The sequence below is a fragment of the Pocillopora damicornis genome, chromosome 13, assembly GCF_964200805.1.
Source record: "Pocillopora damicornis chromosome 13, jaPocDami1.2, whole genome shotgun sequence".
Taxonomy (NCBI): Eukaryota; Metazoa; Cnidaria; class Anthozoa; order Scleractinia; family Pocilloporidae; genus Pocillopora; species Pocillopora damicornis.
The window spans coordinates 8,253,525-8,273,247 of NC_142682.1; the positions used below are offsets into that span (position 1 = coordinate 8,253,525).

The 19,723-nt window shown below is 40.0% G+C and overlaps 1 protein-coding gene and 1 long non-coding RNA gene across 4 annotated transcripts in view; one reads left to right on the forward strand and one right to left on the reverse strand.

Annotated features, from left to right (window-relative positions):
* Nucleotides 1-2,434: 2,434 nt before the first annotated feature.
* On the forward strand, nt 2,435-11,159 carry LOC113684985 (uncharacterized). 3 transcript variants are annotated; one of them, XR_016182674.1, is made up of 3 exons: nt 2,435-2,529; nt 2,645-7,539; nt 8,210-11,159. It is a non-coding gene; the product is annotated as an uncharacterized LOC113684985 (long non-coding RNA). The 3 variants fall into 3 exon arrangements; XR_016182675.1 differs by having other exon boundaries at nt 2,645-2,933; nt 7,480-11,159; XR_016182673.1 differs by having other exon boundaries at nt 2,645-11,159.
* Nucleotides 11,160-15,280: 4,121 nt separating this feature from the next.
* Nucleotides 15,281-19,723, reverse strand: part of LOC149035318 (uncharacterized) — a 10,899-nt gene continuing 6,456 nt past the window's right edge. The window contains exon 1 of the mRNA XM_089192932.1: nt 15,281-19,723. This exon is cut by the window's right edge and continues 6,456 nt beyond it. Coding sequence (XP_089049058.1) covers nt 15,569-19,723 — 4,155 coding nt within the window. The 3' untranslated portion in view covers nt 15,281-15,568.

The window sequence follows — 19,723 nt, forward strand, 5'->3', positions numbered from 1 at the left end:
TTCTCATGTCTTCTAAAGGTTATGCATGCCCAAGATGTATTACAAATGAATAAAATGGTAAGTTTCTAAAGAAACTATGGTGCTGCGTCGGTGGGAGAGTATAGCAGGTAATTTAGTGTTAACAACTGAGTTGAAAACGTAAATTAGCCACCGTAAAGGGTAAAAAAGCTGACGTCGGCTTTTTTACCCTTTACGGTGGCTAATTTACGTTTTTAACTTAGTTTTCAACCCTAAATTACCATGAGTATTACATAGCGACATTCCTATCATCCCAGTATGTAGGAAGTTTGTCTCCATGGAAACGACCCGGCTTGCGTCGAGTTTCCCAAAGCTCAGTGTTGGAGCATTCGAAGCACTAATTAATTTCCGACACTTGTTTGGCTTTTCGATAAAATTTCCGCACAGCCCCATACTACTATAAACAAATCTGTTTTTCCAACGGCGATGTACTGTTTTGTCATTGTTTTCTCTCTCCAAGAACTGAATGCTTAATGTAGTATGGGGCTGTGCGGAAATTTTACCGGCTTTTCTAGACATCAAAATTTCAATTGCACTCTGCACTAGTGTTTACCTCAAACCTAGAGATTCACATAGTTACTTGTGGTATTCATCTTCGCATCCATTACACGTCATGAATTCCATACCTTTTTCACAGTTTCCCAGACTTCGTTGTTCATGAAGTGACGACTCTGATTTTTCCGATAAATCAGAGGTAGTGCGCTAGTTTTTCGACAAACGGGGTTATCCCGTTTCTGTTGTTCAAGCGGGCTGCCACCGCGCCAAACAAATTGATTGACAGTCAGCGCTACAAACGGCTGAGAAGGAAAATACTGATCACATTTCATTCACTCTCAAATTTCACCTTCACAACCACGCAATTCAATCTATCGTTCTTAAAAAAATGAAAGTATTTCAAAACGATTCAGAGACTGGCACTATCTTTTCACAACCTCCAGTTTTTGGTTAGAAGTTTATTCAAACCAGTGACCAACCTGGAACTTTCAAATGCGCTCGCTCACGTTGCAAAAATTATCCTTTTATTCATGACGAAGAGAAAATGTCGGGACCCGAGAGATCCACTGGATACTTTAATCTACCGAATCATTCTAAGCAACATATGGCAGTTTGGGGCCTTTCCTACATCTAGGTACTTCGGAAAGCCGTAAAACTCTAGAACAAAAATTTATCATGCAAATCGGCACCCTTAATCCCCACGGTATCAACTGGCGCTTTTTATTAAACTAATTTATTCTTGTTTTTGCTTACTTATATTCCCAACAATACCCTCGCTCCTTTTTCTGCATAGAAACTCACACACAACCCACAATTCCTCCAATCGCTCTGACAGTGGGCTAACGCTCGAAACATCAGCTTTTAAACTCTTTACGGTAGCCAATTTACGTTATCAACTCAATTTTTCATTACCCTGTAATACTCTCCCACCGACGCAGCACCACAGTTCCTTTAGAAACTTACCTCCTTTATTAATTTGACCTAGTTTAATGGCCAAGCTTCTAACGAGTAGTCTATAGCTCAGAGGTAAAGAGTTCAAATTACTTATCAGAAGTTCATAGGTTCGAATCCTTTTAAAAGCACTCGGAATTTCTTTTTTCGCTTAACGGCAGTGTCATTTACCGAATAACATAAAGCGTTTATCAGCAAAACCAGGATTGATTGATTCCTGGCTATGTAATAGAGAAAAAAGGGGGAAGCAGAGGTATTCTAGCACTGGTATCATCTTCTCTGACCAAGGAAAAGCTTAAACCTCGGAAGCATTTCAAAAAATTCGAACTTATTGCATTCGAAGTCAGAACGGGTGCAAACAATGTGGTTATTCTACAGTGTGAAAATTGGAAGTCAAGTAAGTTCCTGCGGGACGGTCAGCCGAGGTTGTGGCTTCCCATCACACACGACAAACAGAAGTAGTTTTACACATACGATCCACACAAAAAAATTGCACTTAAGTTCGTTTGATTAAACGAGTCTTTAAACTCCTGTTTCGGGAGCATTATCGTTCTTAAACCTCGATCCTGACCTTAGCACATTTGCTGTAAACGCAAAGCAAACGAGGAAATTAGAGTTTGAGCCGAATTAAACTACTTGATGTGGCGTAAAGTAGAAATAGTTTTATAGATACAAAAACGATGCACGATTGAAAAGAAAATTCACACAGTTTCATTTGATTTAATTAGTATCTGCACTTCTGTTTCGGGGCATTTCATTACAAGGGTTTCGAGACAAGGGTTGACTTTGTACCCACAATTACAGCTCAATGTCAACCCTTACCTCGGGACCTACAAACTTGATTACAGTACTTTTACATCATTAAGTGGCCCCTCAGTATTATCTCGAATCCTTCTCAACAGCACGTGACGCAAAGACCTTGTGATTGTCGGATTGATTACTCAAGGGGGAACACTAGCAAATATTTGCCCGCGAGAGCTGTGAGAAACTCAGTGCGCATGCTCAAAGCGGCATTTGGCCCTTGCCGCAATCTAAGGTGGCGGAATGTCAATGTCAACTAGGAAGGTGAGTTTTGTACGGCATTCAGTGACCCTTTTGCTATCTTCCAACGTTGAATATGTTTGAAAATCAACACCATAGTTTTCTTTAGTTAAGGAAAAGGCCATTGAATCTTTTTAAGGTGGGTTGCCGAGCAATTCAACTATCGAACGAAGCAGTTGTTCAACTGATCATGACACACTTGGCAGACTGCTGGTGTGACAAGAAAGACAGAGTTAAATGAAACCGAGCCCAGGGTTGTAACCGAGCCACCTGAATGACATGGAGGTAGTATGCATTTACGTTTTGAGTCCTTTGGTATCATAGTGTTGGACTATTTGAACGTTTGAAGCTCCTCATCCACGTGCGCTGCGATTTACGTGATACTACAACAGCAAGAATTCAAATAAGGTCATTCCGAACTTGTTCAGGTTTGAGTGATATTCTTTGAGAAATTTATTGTAGATGTCAATTAATTTTCTGAGATAACTAAAGAAAGATATAGTTCTGTGACAATGTTTGCGTTGCAACACATCTCGGCAGTCTTTGTTGTTGACCAGTTCTACCCTCTGATGGTGATGCTGCTTAATCATCAAGTGTTATGGCAGATGAGGCAAGGAAGCAGGGTTCAGCCGATTTGGGATTATTGTCGTTGTTGCTCACATGATATGATTGTAGAGGTTGGACTGGTGACTCAGGCGTCTTTCCGATCTTGCTTGTTTCTTCAGCATACTGTTCTATTCCCAGTGTTACCTTTATATGACTGCTCATTTAATCTTGGTGTTACTTGGGCTTCAGCTTTGATTTATCTCCTGGTTTGAAGGGTTTCATTCTCCTCTTGATTTCTCGAGTCAAACTGGGGTCTCTCAAAGGTCTCAATTAGTTCATGTATGGTGTATTGGTTAAACTTCTCAATAACCTTTCTCAGGTTATCTCTTCTGGATTGTCAAATTGAAATCCATTGAAAATTTTTGATGCCTCTATGCTTATACAACATGGAAAGGATGCTACCTTGTATTGAGGTGGTTGTGTGCTAAGGTTGGGAATGGTCACATAGTTTTTCCAAATTTGTTTCCAAACTTTCCAGTTTTAGTAAGTCTATATTGAGGTTACCCACTTCACTACAAAATTGCTTTACAAAGGGGTCCTCCCAACAAGAAAAGAAAGTTTACAAGACTTGAAAAAGTACAGATTAAGAAGATAAGGTGTTGATATAATGATATAGCTAATCAATACTTTAACTGAAGAAATGAAATAATTTATGCTAAAAAAACTTAAGTGTATTCTTAGTATGGTGCTTTTAAATTTGTCAATATTCTGGAGCCTTCTGACTGATATGTCTTTGTTGTTACAATGGTTGGCTACAAAGGTTAAGGAATTTGGAAGACATCAGTTGCTGTTGGACGCAGTCTTACCTGCATTGTCCTAAAATCATTGTGTTGTAATTATGATAATCACTATCAAAAGCACTGTGGAAAGTATGTGCAAATTAATTGTTGAAGCACTCGTATGTCAAAGCATATACAATGTACAATGTCTGGCACACTCCCATCCTAGTTTTTTCTGAGGCTTCAGTGGCTAATGTCTGAGGTGTTAAGTTTTAATATGAGCTGCTTTGTCATGCAGAACTTGAAATTGAACTATGGGAGCTGCATTACCCCTTTCTTCCTATGCTGTATTTGTGTAGTCAATTGTAGTGGTTAAAAAGTGTTCACTTGGATATATGAATAAACAGTTACTTTATTCTAAAACATCACAGCAGCAAGCTGAATTATGTTGTGCTTTATAATTCACAAGAAACAAAAAGGTCAATATAAGAGTATAAGTAGTAGTACATGTATGAAGGTATAATTAATTACAATTACAGTTAGATAGTTATATAAAAATATTAATGTGAAATTTTAAAAAAATTCTAGAGTTAAACACATAAAGGAATAGTTATATACTATAAACTGAGCTAAAAAACTGTTTGTGTGATGTTCTGTCTTGCAAATGATATAAACAAATTTCTACAAACTCCCATGGGAGTATTAGTAGAATGTCAGACCAAATACAGCCAAAAGAACAATACTGTTCCTGTTATAGTAGTCTTAGAAGTGAGAGCCTGAGTTTGAGGGTTGCTGAATGACTACTTGCTTTCTGTCTATTACTCAAATGCCATTTGGGAATTCCGTCTTGACTCAAATTTGTTGGCTACTGTCACACTCTTTTCCTGTTTGGCATTTTAAGAAACTCAGCTGTAAGAACTCTGTACAGGGCATTGGTTGTCTCTGAGAGGATAAAAGAAATTTTTTGATGTTAACTTCTGAATGATTACTCAAGGGAGTAAAATGTTTCACCAATGGTTGAAAAGTGTAGAGTTACAAAAAGGTGTTTGTGGGCTGAATTGTTGCTTGGCAGCTTTGTACAAAAGTTTTAAAGCTCTTCATGGTAACAATAATAAAAAAATGAAATAAAAAGTACAATTACTTATGATATTGTTCAAATAGATAAGTTTTCAGAGGTGACTTAAAGGTACTAACACTGGAGCAACACTTAAAATAACTGGGAAGACAGTTCCATAACTTGGGAGCACATACAGAGGCAATACCTTTCCTACTAGAAAGCAAAACTGTTGTTTTGTCATTCTTAAAAATTCTTTCATAAGTAGGTGATAAATGCCCCTCTCCTTTCTCCTGGGAAACCAGATTTTCATATACCTTATGATTTTGTTAACAAGGTATTTCTTCTTCTAACAATATGCTTGAAAAGAGCATGGAAACTGCTCGCTTGAGACAAAGGAGGAGGTGAGCAGCCTGGTACCATGAACTGTGTGAAGGAGAGAGCGTCCAAGATGAAACAGTTTAGGACCATCAGCAGTTTCCAATTTGTGCTCCAGAATGTCCTAAAACTTGCAATTTATGTTTGGGATATTGATACTTATGGGCAAACTATTGCCAGATGTCATCACTTTTAGCTTTGAACTCAGTGGTGAGCTTTTCTATGTAGCAAATTTCATAAAACACATCCTTCTCATTGTTCTGTCTAAGCGCAGAATAACATCACTACGCCAGGGATTTAAAACAGCTGACCAAACTTTAAAATTCACTGCTAAATCCTAAAGCTGTAACTGACAAACATGCATGCAACTTGACTATTTAAAGTTCTGCTCTGGGACATGTGTTACATAACATACCTTGCATAACCTTTGCACCTAATCATGTTCCCTATTGTCCTATTGAATTATCCTAGTTCATTGACACTATGACACTCATGATGCTGGCATTTTGAATAAAAGGAAACTGATATGGCAAAAGAGACATTGAGGATACACATTTGTCCAGTTGATAAAAGGCAAGTCAAAGTTGTTCTAGCCTTTCTTCAGTCTTTGACATATACTTCTCCAGTCAACAGCCATCTTACCCAAAACTGAATAATCTACACTGTATTTACAAACTGCAGTTCCAGTTAAAATTGTTTGAAAAGATTATTTTTTTAATACTGCAACTAATAATAAGAGACAACTTAATGGAGTTTTCCAGGAGTTGATACTAAAATGGAATTTCAAGGAGCTTTCCGTGGCCCTGAAATTTTTTAATCTTGAAGTGACAGCCAAATTGGCCAATGCCTACAATCAACAAGGACACTTGCCACTTCATTTTTGAAGTCTTCATCAAGATTGGTGACATCCCTGGGACTCTGACAAATGAATGACCAATGAAATCATTACATGTCTTGTTTTTACCATGTCTTCAATAATGTCTTTTATCTTAAAAACTATCAAGCGAAAGACAAAAATGTTTAGCTTGAAATAATCTTTAATTCTAGATCTTAATTACAGCAGAAAGGCAATGGGGGGGGGGTGGTGGTGGGGTGAATTTGAGCAACCTGAATAGTGTACAACTTAGAAAACTTCCATTATTTACACTCTATATAGCAATTGCTTAGCAATGAAATGGTCAAAAACTTTGTAATGAAGTGATATCCACAAAAAAAACCCTCAAAAATTTAAATAAATAACATCATATACATTAAACAGAAAGTCAAGCAATGTCTTGAGTCCTAATCATTGAAGAAAATTGTTTAAGAAACCTCCTGGTCAACTAGTTTAACCATTGTGTGCTTGTGATATCAGTCACAGATGTGGTTTGGAGAGCACTTTTAACAATTGTGCTTGTTGCAGTGCTGGCAGCCCATTCTGCAAAATGTTGTCTTTGCATTGAGACAACGTTTGCATTGCCCTTTTCTGAAAGTAAGAGGCCTTTGCCCAGCCTCTGAGGATGGTTAATCACCTTTCCCTTCAAAATAAGAGTTGACAATTCCTAAATCCAAACAAAACCAGAAATAAGTAGCACCACTACTTTCAAGACTTGTTTCCAATGGCATAATAGTTGTGGAGCTGCTCAGGTGGATCAATTCTTACCCTTCTCTAGTAGCTTTTTACAATAGAGACACTGCTTATGAATAATTGTTCTGTCACACTCTATACGGTTTACTGTCTCATTTCTGACTGGATTGCTTTGAGTGCTAATTAAATGGAACACTTTTTTGTCTTTCCACACTGTTGCAACCACATTGTTTCTCTGCGAAAGACTGCCTCTCCTTGCCTTGTATGCTAGATCGATTGCAATTGTTTGTGACAAGTTCCTTGCTGTCTGCTCTCTCAAATGCACAAGAATAGATACCATCCTCTAAAAGATCTTCCGCAAACTTGATAGCTGAGAAAAAGTTGTTGAAAAGTCATGGTGACTTTTTACTGTCAGGTTCTGTGAGAAATCATGAACAACATGATAACCTAAGTTCTGCTCTGCAAGGCCATCTTGTCTTTTCCCTGTATACACCTGAAATTTACAAACAAAGCTGCCAGATGCTTTTGTTAAAACCCACACTTTGATTTCCTATTTCACCAGCTTCATTGGCATGTGCTGTTTCATACCTTGAATGTCCCTTAAATTTAACCGTTGCCTTGTCCACTGACAAATCTCTTTCTTGTTTCAGTTCCATTCCACAATTCTGTACAACATGATTGAGAAGTGGTTGTACTTTAAAAAGCTTATGGTGAGCAGAATTTTCATGAGGCACTTGATTTGCATTTCTTTTTTAGTGCAAATATTTAGACAGTTTATCAGAGCTATTTCTTGAAATTACATTTTGAACTGCTGGAATGCTGAGCAGTGGATCTTTGCTCCAGTAAAGGCAAGTTGCATGCAACTTTTTGATGCCAAAGAGCAAGTGAAGCCTGTCATTATCAGAGGCTTAAATTGTTGATTACTAAACATTGGTAGCTTAAAACAGGCTACAGGTAGTTTAATCCTTGTTGGGATTCCTTAGCAGAGAAAAAATAAGTGGTCTGCGGGTTATCGAGTGGCAACCCAGGAAACTCCTTGAAAAAGAAGTGTGATCTCAGACTTCTTTTATTTCTGCATCCTCTACATTGCCTAGTGTTGAAAAGGAAAGACCCTTCACAATTTTTGGGAATTTTTAAATGACCAGTTTTAACTTTGTGCATAAGCATCCTTCTCCACTAAATATATGTGCTTTTAAAGATGCAACCTCTATAATGGTTCTTTAGCTTCTAGTTTTTTCACTAAGATAAAAGAGGTCTTCTGTATTGAATAGGAAAATTTTGCCACAATGTTTTTTGTGTTTCTATTCTTAATTATTTTTCCTCTTTGTAGTTTTCTCTTTGTTGCTCCTCAATTGCTTTACCTACCATCTCCATCGCTAGGTACAAGCCAAGCCACGTTTTGAACTCAGCAAAGGTTAGGTCACTCCAAGGCTGTCTTTGATTGAGTGGGTCTTCCCGTTGTTGAGAAGCACATCAATTGGTTCTGGTTACAATTAGATAGTAATAATCATCAGTAAACATAAGTTCAAATAAATCAATTGGTGATTTGTTTAGCAACATTTGCACTTTTAGGCCCATCAAACTCTCGTCAAGACCAAAATCATTATGAGTAGTGATACCCGAAGTCCATTCATAATTTGTCCCCTTCTGAAAGGTCTTGCTGAGGCAAGAGAGGATGGGTAGGACAGCATTCAAGATGTAGATGACTCTAATGAATTTTGCTGTGATTACTTTGCTGAGGAGACCAGATGCTACAGCATCTTCATCCTTGAGCTGTCTCAGTGTCTGTTGAACTGCAAGGTAGTCAATGAAAATGTCAGAGGTAGCAGCATAAAAAGAAAGCCATCTTGTTTGACACGGTTTTTTTCAGCTTTTTGCCTACAGTTTCCTTGCCTTTATCTTACAGATTGACAGACTTGATTTCAAGTTGAACTTTCAAGTAAAGGGCCATCCACTTTGGTGAATTTTCGAACATCTTCTATAGTTGTCTCAACCACAGTTCAACATTTTTTATGTAGTTGATGTCACTGGTTGTGTCAGTACAGGCAAGGGCTAGTTTATGGCACAAGCAGTGAAACGTAATCACTCTATTGTTGACCTCTTTAAGATGAGCAGCTACACCTGATTGTTCACCCACCATGACAGTAGCTCCATCAGAAGCCATGGAGCTCAGCTTTTGAAGTTGAAGACCATAGTGATCTAGCTTTCTAATTAGAATGTTAAAGATGGTTTCAGCATTTGCAGAAGTAGAATCTTTTAAGATGTCTTCAACAAACAGGAAATGTGTTTCCACTTTGTCTGTCTTGGAATTAACGTTATTAAGAGTTCCAGTACAGCTATATCTGTAACTTTAGCTAGCCAGTAAGCAGCCAGGAAAGCATTCATTAAGACTACATCCTTCACCTTCTCTTTCTCTGTAACTCCCTTGTGAAACTGCGACACTGCTCAGCATCTCTGTAATAATGAAGCAGGTTCTACCTCCTTGTTTGACCCTGATGAAGATCACAAGTCTGAATTTAATTTTAGACATCTAAACAATGAAGAAGTGTAAAAAGCATTGGTTAATTTAAATCCTACTAAAGCCTCAGGTGCTGATAATATTCCTGCTAAAGCTCTCAAAGTTGCTGCTGGGCAAGGAGCCCCAAGTCTGGCCTACTTATTTAACCAGTCCTTCCAGTGAGGTGTATTCTCAACATTTTGGAAGACTGCAAAAGTAACAGCTTTACCCAAAGGCAAAGACAACACTTTGTGTGATAATTTTCGACCTATATCTGTTTTGCCCTGTCTTTCTAAGCTCATGGAGAAATTTGAAAACAACCAGTTACAAACCTTTGCTTTGGAACACAACCTAATAAGCAGAGAACAGTTTGCCTACCAAAAAAATTCCTCATGTACTACAGCTCTACTTACTCTTACAGACAAGTGGAAATGGGCCATAGACAAGAAACAGATTAACATTGCTGCATTTTTGGATCTCAACAAAGCTTTCAACATAATGAACCACAAAATCCTTTCATCAAAGCTTAAAGTTGCTGGTATTGAAGGCCACAGTGGTTTATGGTTAGAAAATTATCTCCTGGATGGGAAGCAATTTGTCACCTCGAATGGTGCATAATCTGAGACTCTTATGGTAGATTATGGTGTACCCCAAGGTAGTGTATTGGGTCCAACTATATTTTCTATACACTACAATGATATTGTTAAATCATGTAAAAATGGAGATGCCTCTCTATTTGCTGATGATACCAAAATCCATACAGCTCATTCCGAAGTAGAAGTGGCTGCACAACTTTTGAACTCTGATTTAAAAGATATCAATGATTGGCTATCTAACAATGAGATGGTAGTCCACCCCGTTAAATCAGAGGCCATGAAGATTGGAACTAAACAAGCTTTAAAAAAAGCACAAACTTAGAGAAGTATGATATTGTAAGTACCTCAGAGTGTTTGTAGACAGTGCACTAAATTGGTCTCCTCACATTGATCATATTTGCAAACAAACTTATCCCAAACTGAGGCTGCTAAATGGGCTATCTGGTTTCCTCTATTCTGATGTATTAATTAAGATCTACAAGGCTACTATCCTTCCTATTCTGGATTATGCTTGTATTGTATGGATGGACTGTTCAAAAAAATTGTCCAACAAGTTGGGGAGACTTCAAAATCAAACTTTAAGAATTATTTTCTGCAAGAATAGGGGAACATGTTCACAACTTTTAAGGGATCAAGTGAAGATCTTGACTGTATTCAACTGTAGATGTTTGTTTAGATTTATAACTGCATTTAACATAGCGAATGATATTAAGTATCCAAAGCAACTCCAAGACAAACTTATAAAATGTTCTCGTATTTACTCTCACTCTTTGAGAGGTGACTCTCTACTAAATGTTCCTAATGCTAAGGTGGGTTTTGGTGAAAAAACTTTTGAATTCACTGCTGTAAGAGACTGGAACTCTCTACCTAGGGATATAAGAACTATAACAAATCTTAGCACCTTTAAAAGTAAACTCCCTGAATTTTTATTACAAGAAGATCACGATCAACATAAATGCTCCTTGGCCTAACTGACTAGTTGAATTATTTTTTTTCAATTAATGCAATGTTCATAGAAAATATGTTATATATACTTTAAGGACTATGTTATAATTTATTTATTCTTGTACTTTCTTATTTTTGCATTTTGTATCAATATTTTTAGTCCTTTTTTATGTATTGATTATAATTTTATTATATACAGATTTTATACTATAGATATGCGCATGGGTTAATACCAGATAGTCTTTTTAGTCTATCTGATCCATTACTTTGCATTTCAAATAAAGCTTATTATTATTATTATTATTATTATTAATTACACGAAAGGCATGAATAGTCTGATAATGCTTCAGACATTCCCATAGTCATAAGCAAGAAACAATTCTTCAGGTATTTCTTTTTCACTGATTTTGATTTTGCAATTCATATTCACATAGTTTGTCACTGATGGTTTCTTAAAATGATTTTTCAATTGTTCCATATTTTTCTGGGCCATTGACCGCACCAGTTGTTTTGTTCCTTTCGAAGACAACACTTTTTCACCTGTTTGAAGCAATAAAAATGACAAGATCATGAAATTTGTTGACCTTGACATTTGCACACCATTACAACTGATCTTAACTTTAATTGGCTCTTGAACATAGCCTTTAAGATAAGCATCAGTTGCTGATAACTGATCTAATTCTAGGGTATGTATTTCATTGGTGGCAGCCTCTTAGAGCTTAAGGAAAGACGGCTTGAGCTCATGCAACTCAAGAAACCAGGGGGCAATTTCCTTAACTTCCTTTGGTCTTCTTAATTGTTTTTTTTTCCCACTTTGTCAATAGTTTTCCCTTGACAAAGAAAAGCTACTTTTTCTTCTATGTTATGGAATGTAAATGGACTTTGCATTTGCTGTTTAACTTGATATCAATCAAAGAGGACTGTAACCATTTTTTCCAAGTTTTATTCTCGACAGTCTCCACAGATTTTCTATCTACCGGTATTCTTTCTATCAATTTTCTCGTTATAACACTTCAATCGTTCTCCCAAATCTCAAGTACAGTAAATTACCGAGCCAACCTATTGTAATATGTCTATGTTTAATTCCTATCACCCAAAAGCAAGTTTCCCCTTCCTAAATTGGGGAACAAAACACATGCAATTACAACATTTCTCTTTACAATATTATGAAATCTGTCACACTCTAATGCAATCAATTCCATGACATAATGAATATTTACTAGGACATTTAATCAATGACTTAACTTGTGACTAATATTCCTCGACACTCTCCTCCCCATTGACTTGTCTACAAGTCAAGCATCTGTTTTGTTTTCCAACTAGAATTTAATGCAGCAGATCTTCTTGGATTGCGCCTGGCTTGTTCTCTTGGTTCTCTAATACTCACAATTTGATTGGTTGCCTGGAATGTACTTTTGACTTGAATGGGATACAGTTTTTGAACAGGCCTGAAAATATGCACGGTTTTGCCCTCAGGGCAACTAACATACAAGTTGAACAACAACTGATCAAATGCCTGAGAACAGGAATTGTTGCTTTTAATCCTTTATTGGTAATATCAACTGCAGTTTCTCAGATACAACTCACTTCAAAGGGTGGAAATTAATTGTTCAAAAACAGTGGTACTGCTTCAGAAATATCTAGCCAACATAGGAACACAACTACCTCATGAGATAACTTGAGGACACTAAAAAATTTGGTATTTTAAAACATCATCAGTCATAGAGCAAATGTGGAGGAACCTATTCAAGTTCAAACAAAATGGAGCATGTTATTTCATCATGCTAAAAATATCAAGAAATAGACAAGCAGGGAGAACGTGATATAGACTGTCTTTCTGAGTTTCTGTCTTCACTAGACAAAAGCACTTTTTCAAATCAAATGACATTCAAGTTTGTTGATGAGCAACTAAAAACTTGTAACATGATATCTGGTTCCTTTATTGGAATAAACAATAATTTGAACATGTTTTGAAAATATTGTCAAAGATTTAGACAATTTGGTGCCATATTCCCGCTTTCTATATATTGATGGGAATGTTGTGATGGGTAACTATACCCATACTGCTGAGAGTTTCCTCGAGACAGGAAATGCTCAGAATCTCGCATTTGTGCTGACACAATCATCTGCATAAGTTGCATCTTGTGCTCTCTGGCTAGCCTTTTCATTTTCTCTGCGGCAAAACTCCAGAATATCTTTGGCTGGGTCTCTCTTACAACTTCTCCACATATTTAACAGAGCTTGAAGCAAAATCTTTCCTTTTTTTCCCCTCTATTCTTTATTGGAACTAAAAGCTTTTTCTTACTTTCCTCACTGTCATCAACAGGTGCAGGGGTGACGTGGATAAGAGTGCCTACCACTTTGGATACCTCAGATATAGAAGGCTCAGTGCACAGAGGATAGAACTTAAAGGGTTGCATCAAGCAGGAAAAAAAGGCAACAAACTTGCTTTCACTATGTGGGCCCTCTAAACCTTTTTTACTGTAGGATGTCTTATAGCAAGATGAAAAGTGACAAAAAATAATACAGGGCGTGAAATTGCACCCAATACAGGCACCAATGTGACTAAATTTTTCACTTTGGCGAACAAATCCTGAAAATCAGTCGCTAAATTGACAACAAGAATTTTTCATCATAACTTTACCAAGAGATATAGTGAATTAAAAAGATTTGCAATGATAAATCAGCAGCAAATTTCCTTGTTAAGTTTGTTTCAAAAATGGAGCACATGCATCTCGATCAATAACTAGATGCCATCTTGGATTTAGTTGAGCTTGAAGATTGTATATCATCCATCCAAGTGATCCCTTAATTATTCATCCTATCATCCCCTAATTTTGGAGGATCTATCTCGAACGCTAACAGCATAAAAAGAGGGTTTTGTTTGTCTTGGATGGTGGCAACCAACTTTTTTTTAATTGGCTACCACTTGAAGGATTTAAGTGGCTATCAGAAAAAACAATTTCATGCCTTGTTACAACAAAATTTTTAAAAAAATTACTCAAACCAATTCTAAGACAGAATCTCTTTCTACCTTGAAAGTTTTGCTTTGAAGTTGTTTGATTTGTTTTCTTCCTCTGCCTCTTCTTCCACCAAGTTATCAGGGCGAAATAAACTTTTTGGAGAATAGTTCAGGCCTTTCTGATGACCATTGCTGCAATCACCAACACACTCAGAACTGCACAGAGGCATAGAACATCTGAATACAGACAGTAGTTTGATGATCTCACATTGGACCTCAGCCTCGGCCTTAGTTGTAACAACTTCCACTTGTGTGTCTGTGTAATGAAGAAAGCCATCACACTTAGTAAAGAGGATTGGTTTCAAGGTGCAGAATATTAAAAATTCATGGTCTTACCCACACTCACCATAGATTTTTGTAGAATATTGAGCCAGTAAAATTCCAGATCACATTGTGTATCAATATCAACAAATTCTCTTTCTCTGATAAGTGCTTTGGTTTCAGGCCAAGGTTTCAGACAGGTCAGTGTCTTTTGTGGGCTCAGCACTGGCTACTGAACAACTGGGTTCCCTACAGTCTTTCAGTAGCTGAGAGGCAAAGGTGTTTTAGAGAACCTTAGTTACAGTTATTTATTATTCTTGAGGTTGCAACGTAAATTGATGGTGAACTTACACTGTGGAACACTAACTTTTGAAGAGCTCTACTTTCCCTCTGTTGTTTCTCAGTTTGGTGGGCCAATTTTGGACCCTCTGTCTAGCCAATTTTATGGGTCATTTTTTTACTTTGGAAGAATTGCTTCTGGTATGGCCCAAATCTGCGGTATGGCACCAGGAAGAAGTTGTTCTGCTTTTTAAGTCCCATTTCAACCATGTAGCTTTTCTTGCAGCAAGCAAGAGAGAAATGACTGCTTCAAACAACACAAGTTTTGGACAGTTTGAGGAAGTTGGCTCTTTTCACAGGAACAAATTTAACCCATTGTCACTTCAAATTTGCACCTTTTGGAAATTTATGCATTGTATGTCTGGATTTTTTTAAGTACTACAGAACTACAGACAACACAGTGCTCTACCATTATGAAATCAAAGGCTTTTGTGAGCAAACTCATGAATGCAGTAGATAGGCTTCCAGCTGAGGAAGTGTATGTTTTGTTAGCAAGGGACACATTCAGGTAGAAGTGCTAGAACGGACAGCTAAAAAGTGTCTTAAAAGGATCTGCTTTTAGAGTATTTGAGTTACTTCGCATATTCCTATTCGAAGGATGCCCATGATAAGAAGCTGTTGAATGTTGGGCATTCGTTTGTTCTACTCTTGTTTGCTATGTTTGATTCTTGAGTTGTTCAAGTGTTACCCTTCTGGAAGGGGGACTAATGGGGTGCTTGTCAAAAATTTTGAAATTCATTCCTGAATGAAACCAATGTAGGTGTCAGGCAGCACAGACAACTCAAACAATATCGAGGGCTCAATGAACACAGTCTTTATTCCTAAGCTTGACCACGAGCACTTCGTGTTACAACAACAACAATAGTTGGGGAGCCCGGATGTAGTTTCCCTCAGGGAGGGCCTAGGTACAAGTGACGGGCCAACATCCCCCCTTCTTTGGAAAAAAAAAAAAAAAATCAATAGTAAATAGAACAGAGTAAAGTAGGCAGGTGTAGCCTTATATAAGGTTCTGTTCGGACTGTTATCATGGAAAGTTCTGCAACCGTGCTGTTATGCAGCGCGAACGTTTATGGCAGGCATTACTTGAGTTCAAAGTCTTTGAACCGAGTTGGTGGTTTGATGAGTCTTGTGCGTGTTCTCATTTCGGGTTGGTGATCCCTTGGCTGTTCTTGAATTGTAGCAAGGAGTGTGTCGATAGGCAGCTCACTTGGGCCCGTGGCTGGTGTGCTTGGTTCTTGTGGTTGTGGAGGGGAAGGGGTGTCGAGAACTGGGCCGCTGTTACTTTTGTCTAATGAGAGAGGTGGTTGCTGTGTAGGCTGATTAGTGGGCATATTCAGCTCTGATCCTAGACGATTGTAGTGATTTGCAAGGCTGTGGCCTGGTCTAGGCGTGAGCGTGGGTGGGGTGCACGGTGGTGTTTGGGGAGGAGGAGGTGCTGCATGCCTGATGTGTATCCGATTTCGTCGAATGGTACTGTGGGGCGTTTGTATGGTGTAAGATCTTGAGTGGCGTTGTCCAGTGACACGGCCATATGCCCAAGGGTTGCCTGGTTTGCTTGTCGGTGGTCGTGCGTACACAAATTCACCAATGTTGATGCTATTCTGCTCTGGGCCCGCAGTCTTGTCATAGTGAGCTTTACTGGTGTTGCGTTTGGCCTTGATTTCTGCTGATACAGTGTCACAGTTGATTGACATGGGCTCGAGAAGGTGGTCAGCTGTTGGGAGCGTCGTTCGTGTCCGGCGGCTCACCATGCGTTGGGCAGGAGAGTAGGTGTGGCCTTTTGGTGGTGTGTTTCTGTAATTGAGCAAGGCGATTTGGAAGTCATCTGATTTCTTTAGCATAGACTCCGATACTTTCACTGCTGCCTCGGCTCGACCGTTGCCCTGGGAGTGATAGGGACTTGAGGTGGTATGTTTGAACCCGTACTGAGAGGCAAAGTCCATGTAATCCTTACTGGTGAATTGTGGTCCGTTGTCTGTGTGGCAGATACGTGGAACGCCAAACCTGGCGAAATGAGCTTTGGTTTTGTTAATGACTGATGTTGCCAAAGTGTCGTCAAGTTCATCCACTTCGATCCAGTCAGAAAAATGGCACACTGTTGCAAGGTAGGCTTTCTGTCTGTACTGGAAGATGTCTTGGCTGATGATCTGCCATGGTAGTGTTGGAATCGGAAGTGATCGCATAGGTTCCTTTGTTGACTTTGATCCATACTGTGCGCAGGTACTGCAGTTGTTGCACATATCAAACACTGCTTGTCTCATCCCTGGCCAGAATAGTACGTCTCGTGCCATGCGTACATTTGATTCAGGACCAAAGTGGTTTGCATGGATTTTCAGCAGCATCTCAGCTTGCATGGACTGCGGTATCATAACTTGGGCGCCTTTGTAGATGAGGCCATTGTCAGTGGTTAGCTCGTCTCTGTAGGTCCAGTATGCTCGTAGTGGTTGTGGTAGCTGCTTTCTGTCATCCGGCCAGCCTTGGGCGATTGTGGCCATTAACTTGGAGAGGTGTTCATCCTTTTTGGTCTCGTCGCGTAGGCGAGATTCGGTGGTTTCTGTGAGGCGGGGGTTGTGGGTATCGGATTCCTCTGTGAGTTCAGTCCTGAATACTTCAAAGCCTGTGACCCTGGCATGTACTGGGGTAGGTAGTGCTGCTCTTGAGAGAGTGTCTGCCAGGTAGAGTGAGGTTCCTTTCTTGTATTGGATGGTGAAGCGGTATCTCTGCAGTCTCATTAGCATTTTCTGTAGCCGTGCTGGGGCTTTGTGCAGAGGTTTTTTGCAGATGGTCTCAAGTGGCTGGTGGTCGGTGTGAACTTCGATATCTGATTTGCCATAGAGCCAGTGGTCAAATTTTCCAAATGCGTTACAAATGGCCAAGCACTCTTTTTCGATTTGGGAGTATCGTTGCTCCGTTGCGTTGAGGCTGTTTGATGTGTATGCTACGGGTTGGAGGCGTCCTTCACTATTGGGCTGAAGGAGGGCACCGCCCACGCCTTCTTCACTAGCGTCGACTTGAAGTGTGACCGGTTTACTGAGGTCATAGTATTGGAGCACTGGTGCAGTGGAGATGAGGTGTTTGGCTTTGTTAAATGCGTCATCTTGTGCTTGTGCCCACATAAAGGGGATATCTGACTTGGTGAGTTGGGTGAGAGGCCGGATGATGGTGCTGAGGTTTGGACAATAGGGTGAGAGATAGTTGGCCATTCCCACGAATCGCTGAACACCTGCTTTGTTTCGGGGTGGGGCCATTGCCGAGATTGCTGCTATCTTGTCTGGGTCTGCTTGCATTCCTCGATCAGTTATGACGTTGCCCATGAATTTGACTTGTTTTAGCTTGAACTGCAGTTTGCTCTGGTTTAATTTTATGTTCTTTTTGGAGCAGCGCTCCATAAGTGCGACGAGACGGCGGTCGTGATCTATCTCAGCTTCTTGGTAGGTTGTTCCTTCTCCGAACACAAGTATATCATCGGCGATGCATAATACTCCATCAAGACCCTCTAGAGCTGACATGAGGCGCTTTTGAAATTCCTCAGGAGCGCTTGATATGCCAAATGGGAGGCGGAGCCATCGGTATCTCCCATAAGACGTGTGCATTGTCGTCATCAGTGACGATTCTTCATCAAGTGGTACGTGTAGAAAACCTTCTCTGACATCAACAAGTGAGAAACATTTGGCATGGCAGAGTTTATGGAGCTGTTCAGACAGTGTTGGCATTTGATACACTGGTCTGAGAATTCCTTTATTGACTGTTTGGCTGGGGTCAATGCAGATTCTTGTCTTCTTTGGTGTCTCTTTAATGACTTCATTGGAGCACCATGAGGTGGGTTCCTCTACTTTCTTTATGATACCAGCTGCGGTGTATCTGTCAAGGGCTTCCTTTTCTTTCATGCGTTTTGCCACAGGGACTCGATGTATTGGCATTTGTACTGGTGAGACGTCAGCTTTTACTTTGAAATGAACTGGGGGTCCCAGGCAGCCAAGGCCTTCGAAGTTTTCAGGATACTGTGTGAGTATGTCTTCCTTGGTGAGGTTCCCGGGTGGGGCCAGGCGTCGTTTGGAAGGGATCATTATAGGTTTAGAAGGTGAGGGCGTTGCTGGGTCACCGTATGGGTTGGCACTGTCGGGTTGGTCAGGGTGGCGGCCTTTTACTCCCTTGAGTGTACCGTTGGCTTGAGCTGCTGGGTCGCCTGGGTCTGGATTGGTTTGTGACGAGCTGGCTGGGTAGGTAGGGGCTCTCTTGCCTGACGAGTCTCTTACTGCTGATGTGAGTGAGAATATTTCGTGTGCCCTGATGGTGATGAGCCCCAGTGCCTCGCAGTCGGAGCCAGAGAGAAGGGCTGGTTTGTTCATCATGACATCCCTAGGAAGTATCTGGAATGTGAGCGATTCGTATCGTTTGTTTCTTTCGCACAGAAGGTCGATCTGCCCCAGTGGTTTCAGCGGCTGGGAGTCGCCATAGGGGTGTAGTAGGTAGGGTGACTTTCTAAGCTTCATGTTTGGCATCAGCCTGAAAAGGGTATCTTCAGACAAGGTATTGCAGGTGGCGGCGGTGTCTATTTGGAATGTCACTGGGGTGAATTTGTTCCCCGTTGCAGACATGGGCAGTGTAACAAAGTATTTTTTCTTTGCGTGGGTTGTGTGGATACTGTGTATTTGCCGTGTTTCCAGGGAGTAGCACTGTTCTTGGTAGTCATCAGTGTAGTACTCCACAGGGTGTTGATCATTTGTCATCTGCAGCATATGTACGTTTTGTTCACGAGGGGGTTTTGGTTGGGACCGGCCGCGAGGTGCTCTGTGGCCTCGCCCCCTACCCTGAGCTTGCCATTGGGTAGTTCTGCTTGGTTGTTCATGTTGGGGGGCGCCTGTCTCGAGACAGACTCTGGAGAAGTGGTCGTTAATTCCACACTTAGTGCAGGTTTTGCCATTTGCAGGGCATGTTTTCCAAGGGTGAGGTCCGCGTCGGTCTCCACACCAAAAGCAGGTTCCAGGCTCCCGCTTTAGTTTCATTTGTTTGTGGCTTATCCAATTAACTTGTTCCTCGATTCCTTTTGTGGCGTCTGTTATGAGTTTGTTGGCTTTTTGGGCTGACTCGAGGGTCTTGGCTTCGGCAACGACATCTTGCATGTTCTTGGGCATTCCGTCCGACTTTAAATGCGTTTTTAGTAACTCAGCTCTCATTGTGCCATCGTGCAAGCCAAAAACGAATTTGTCACGGCACATTTCGTCAGTCAGTGC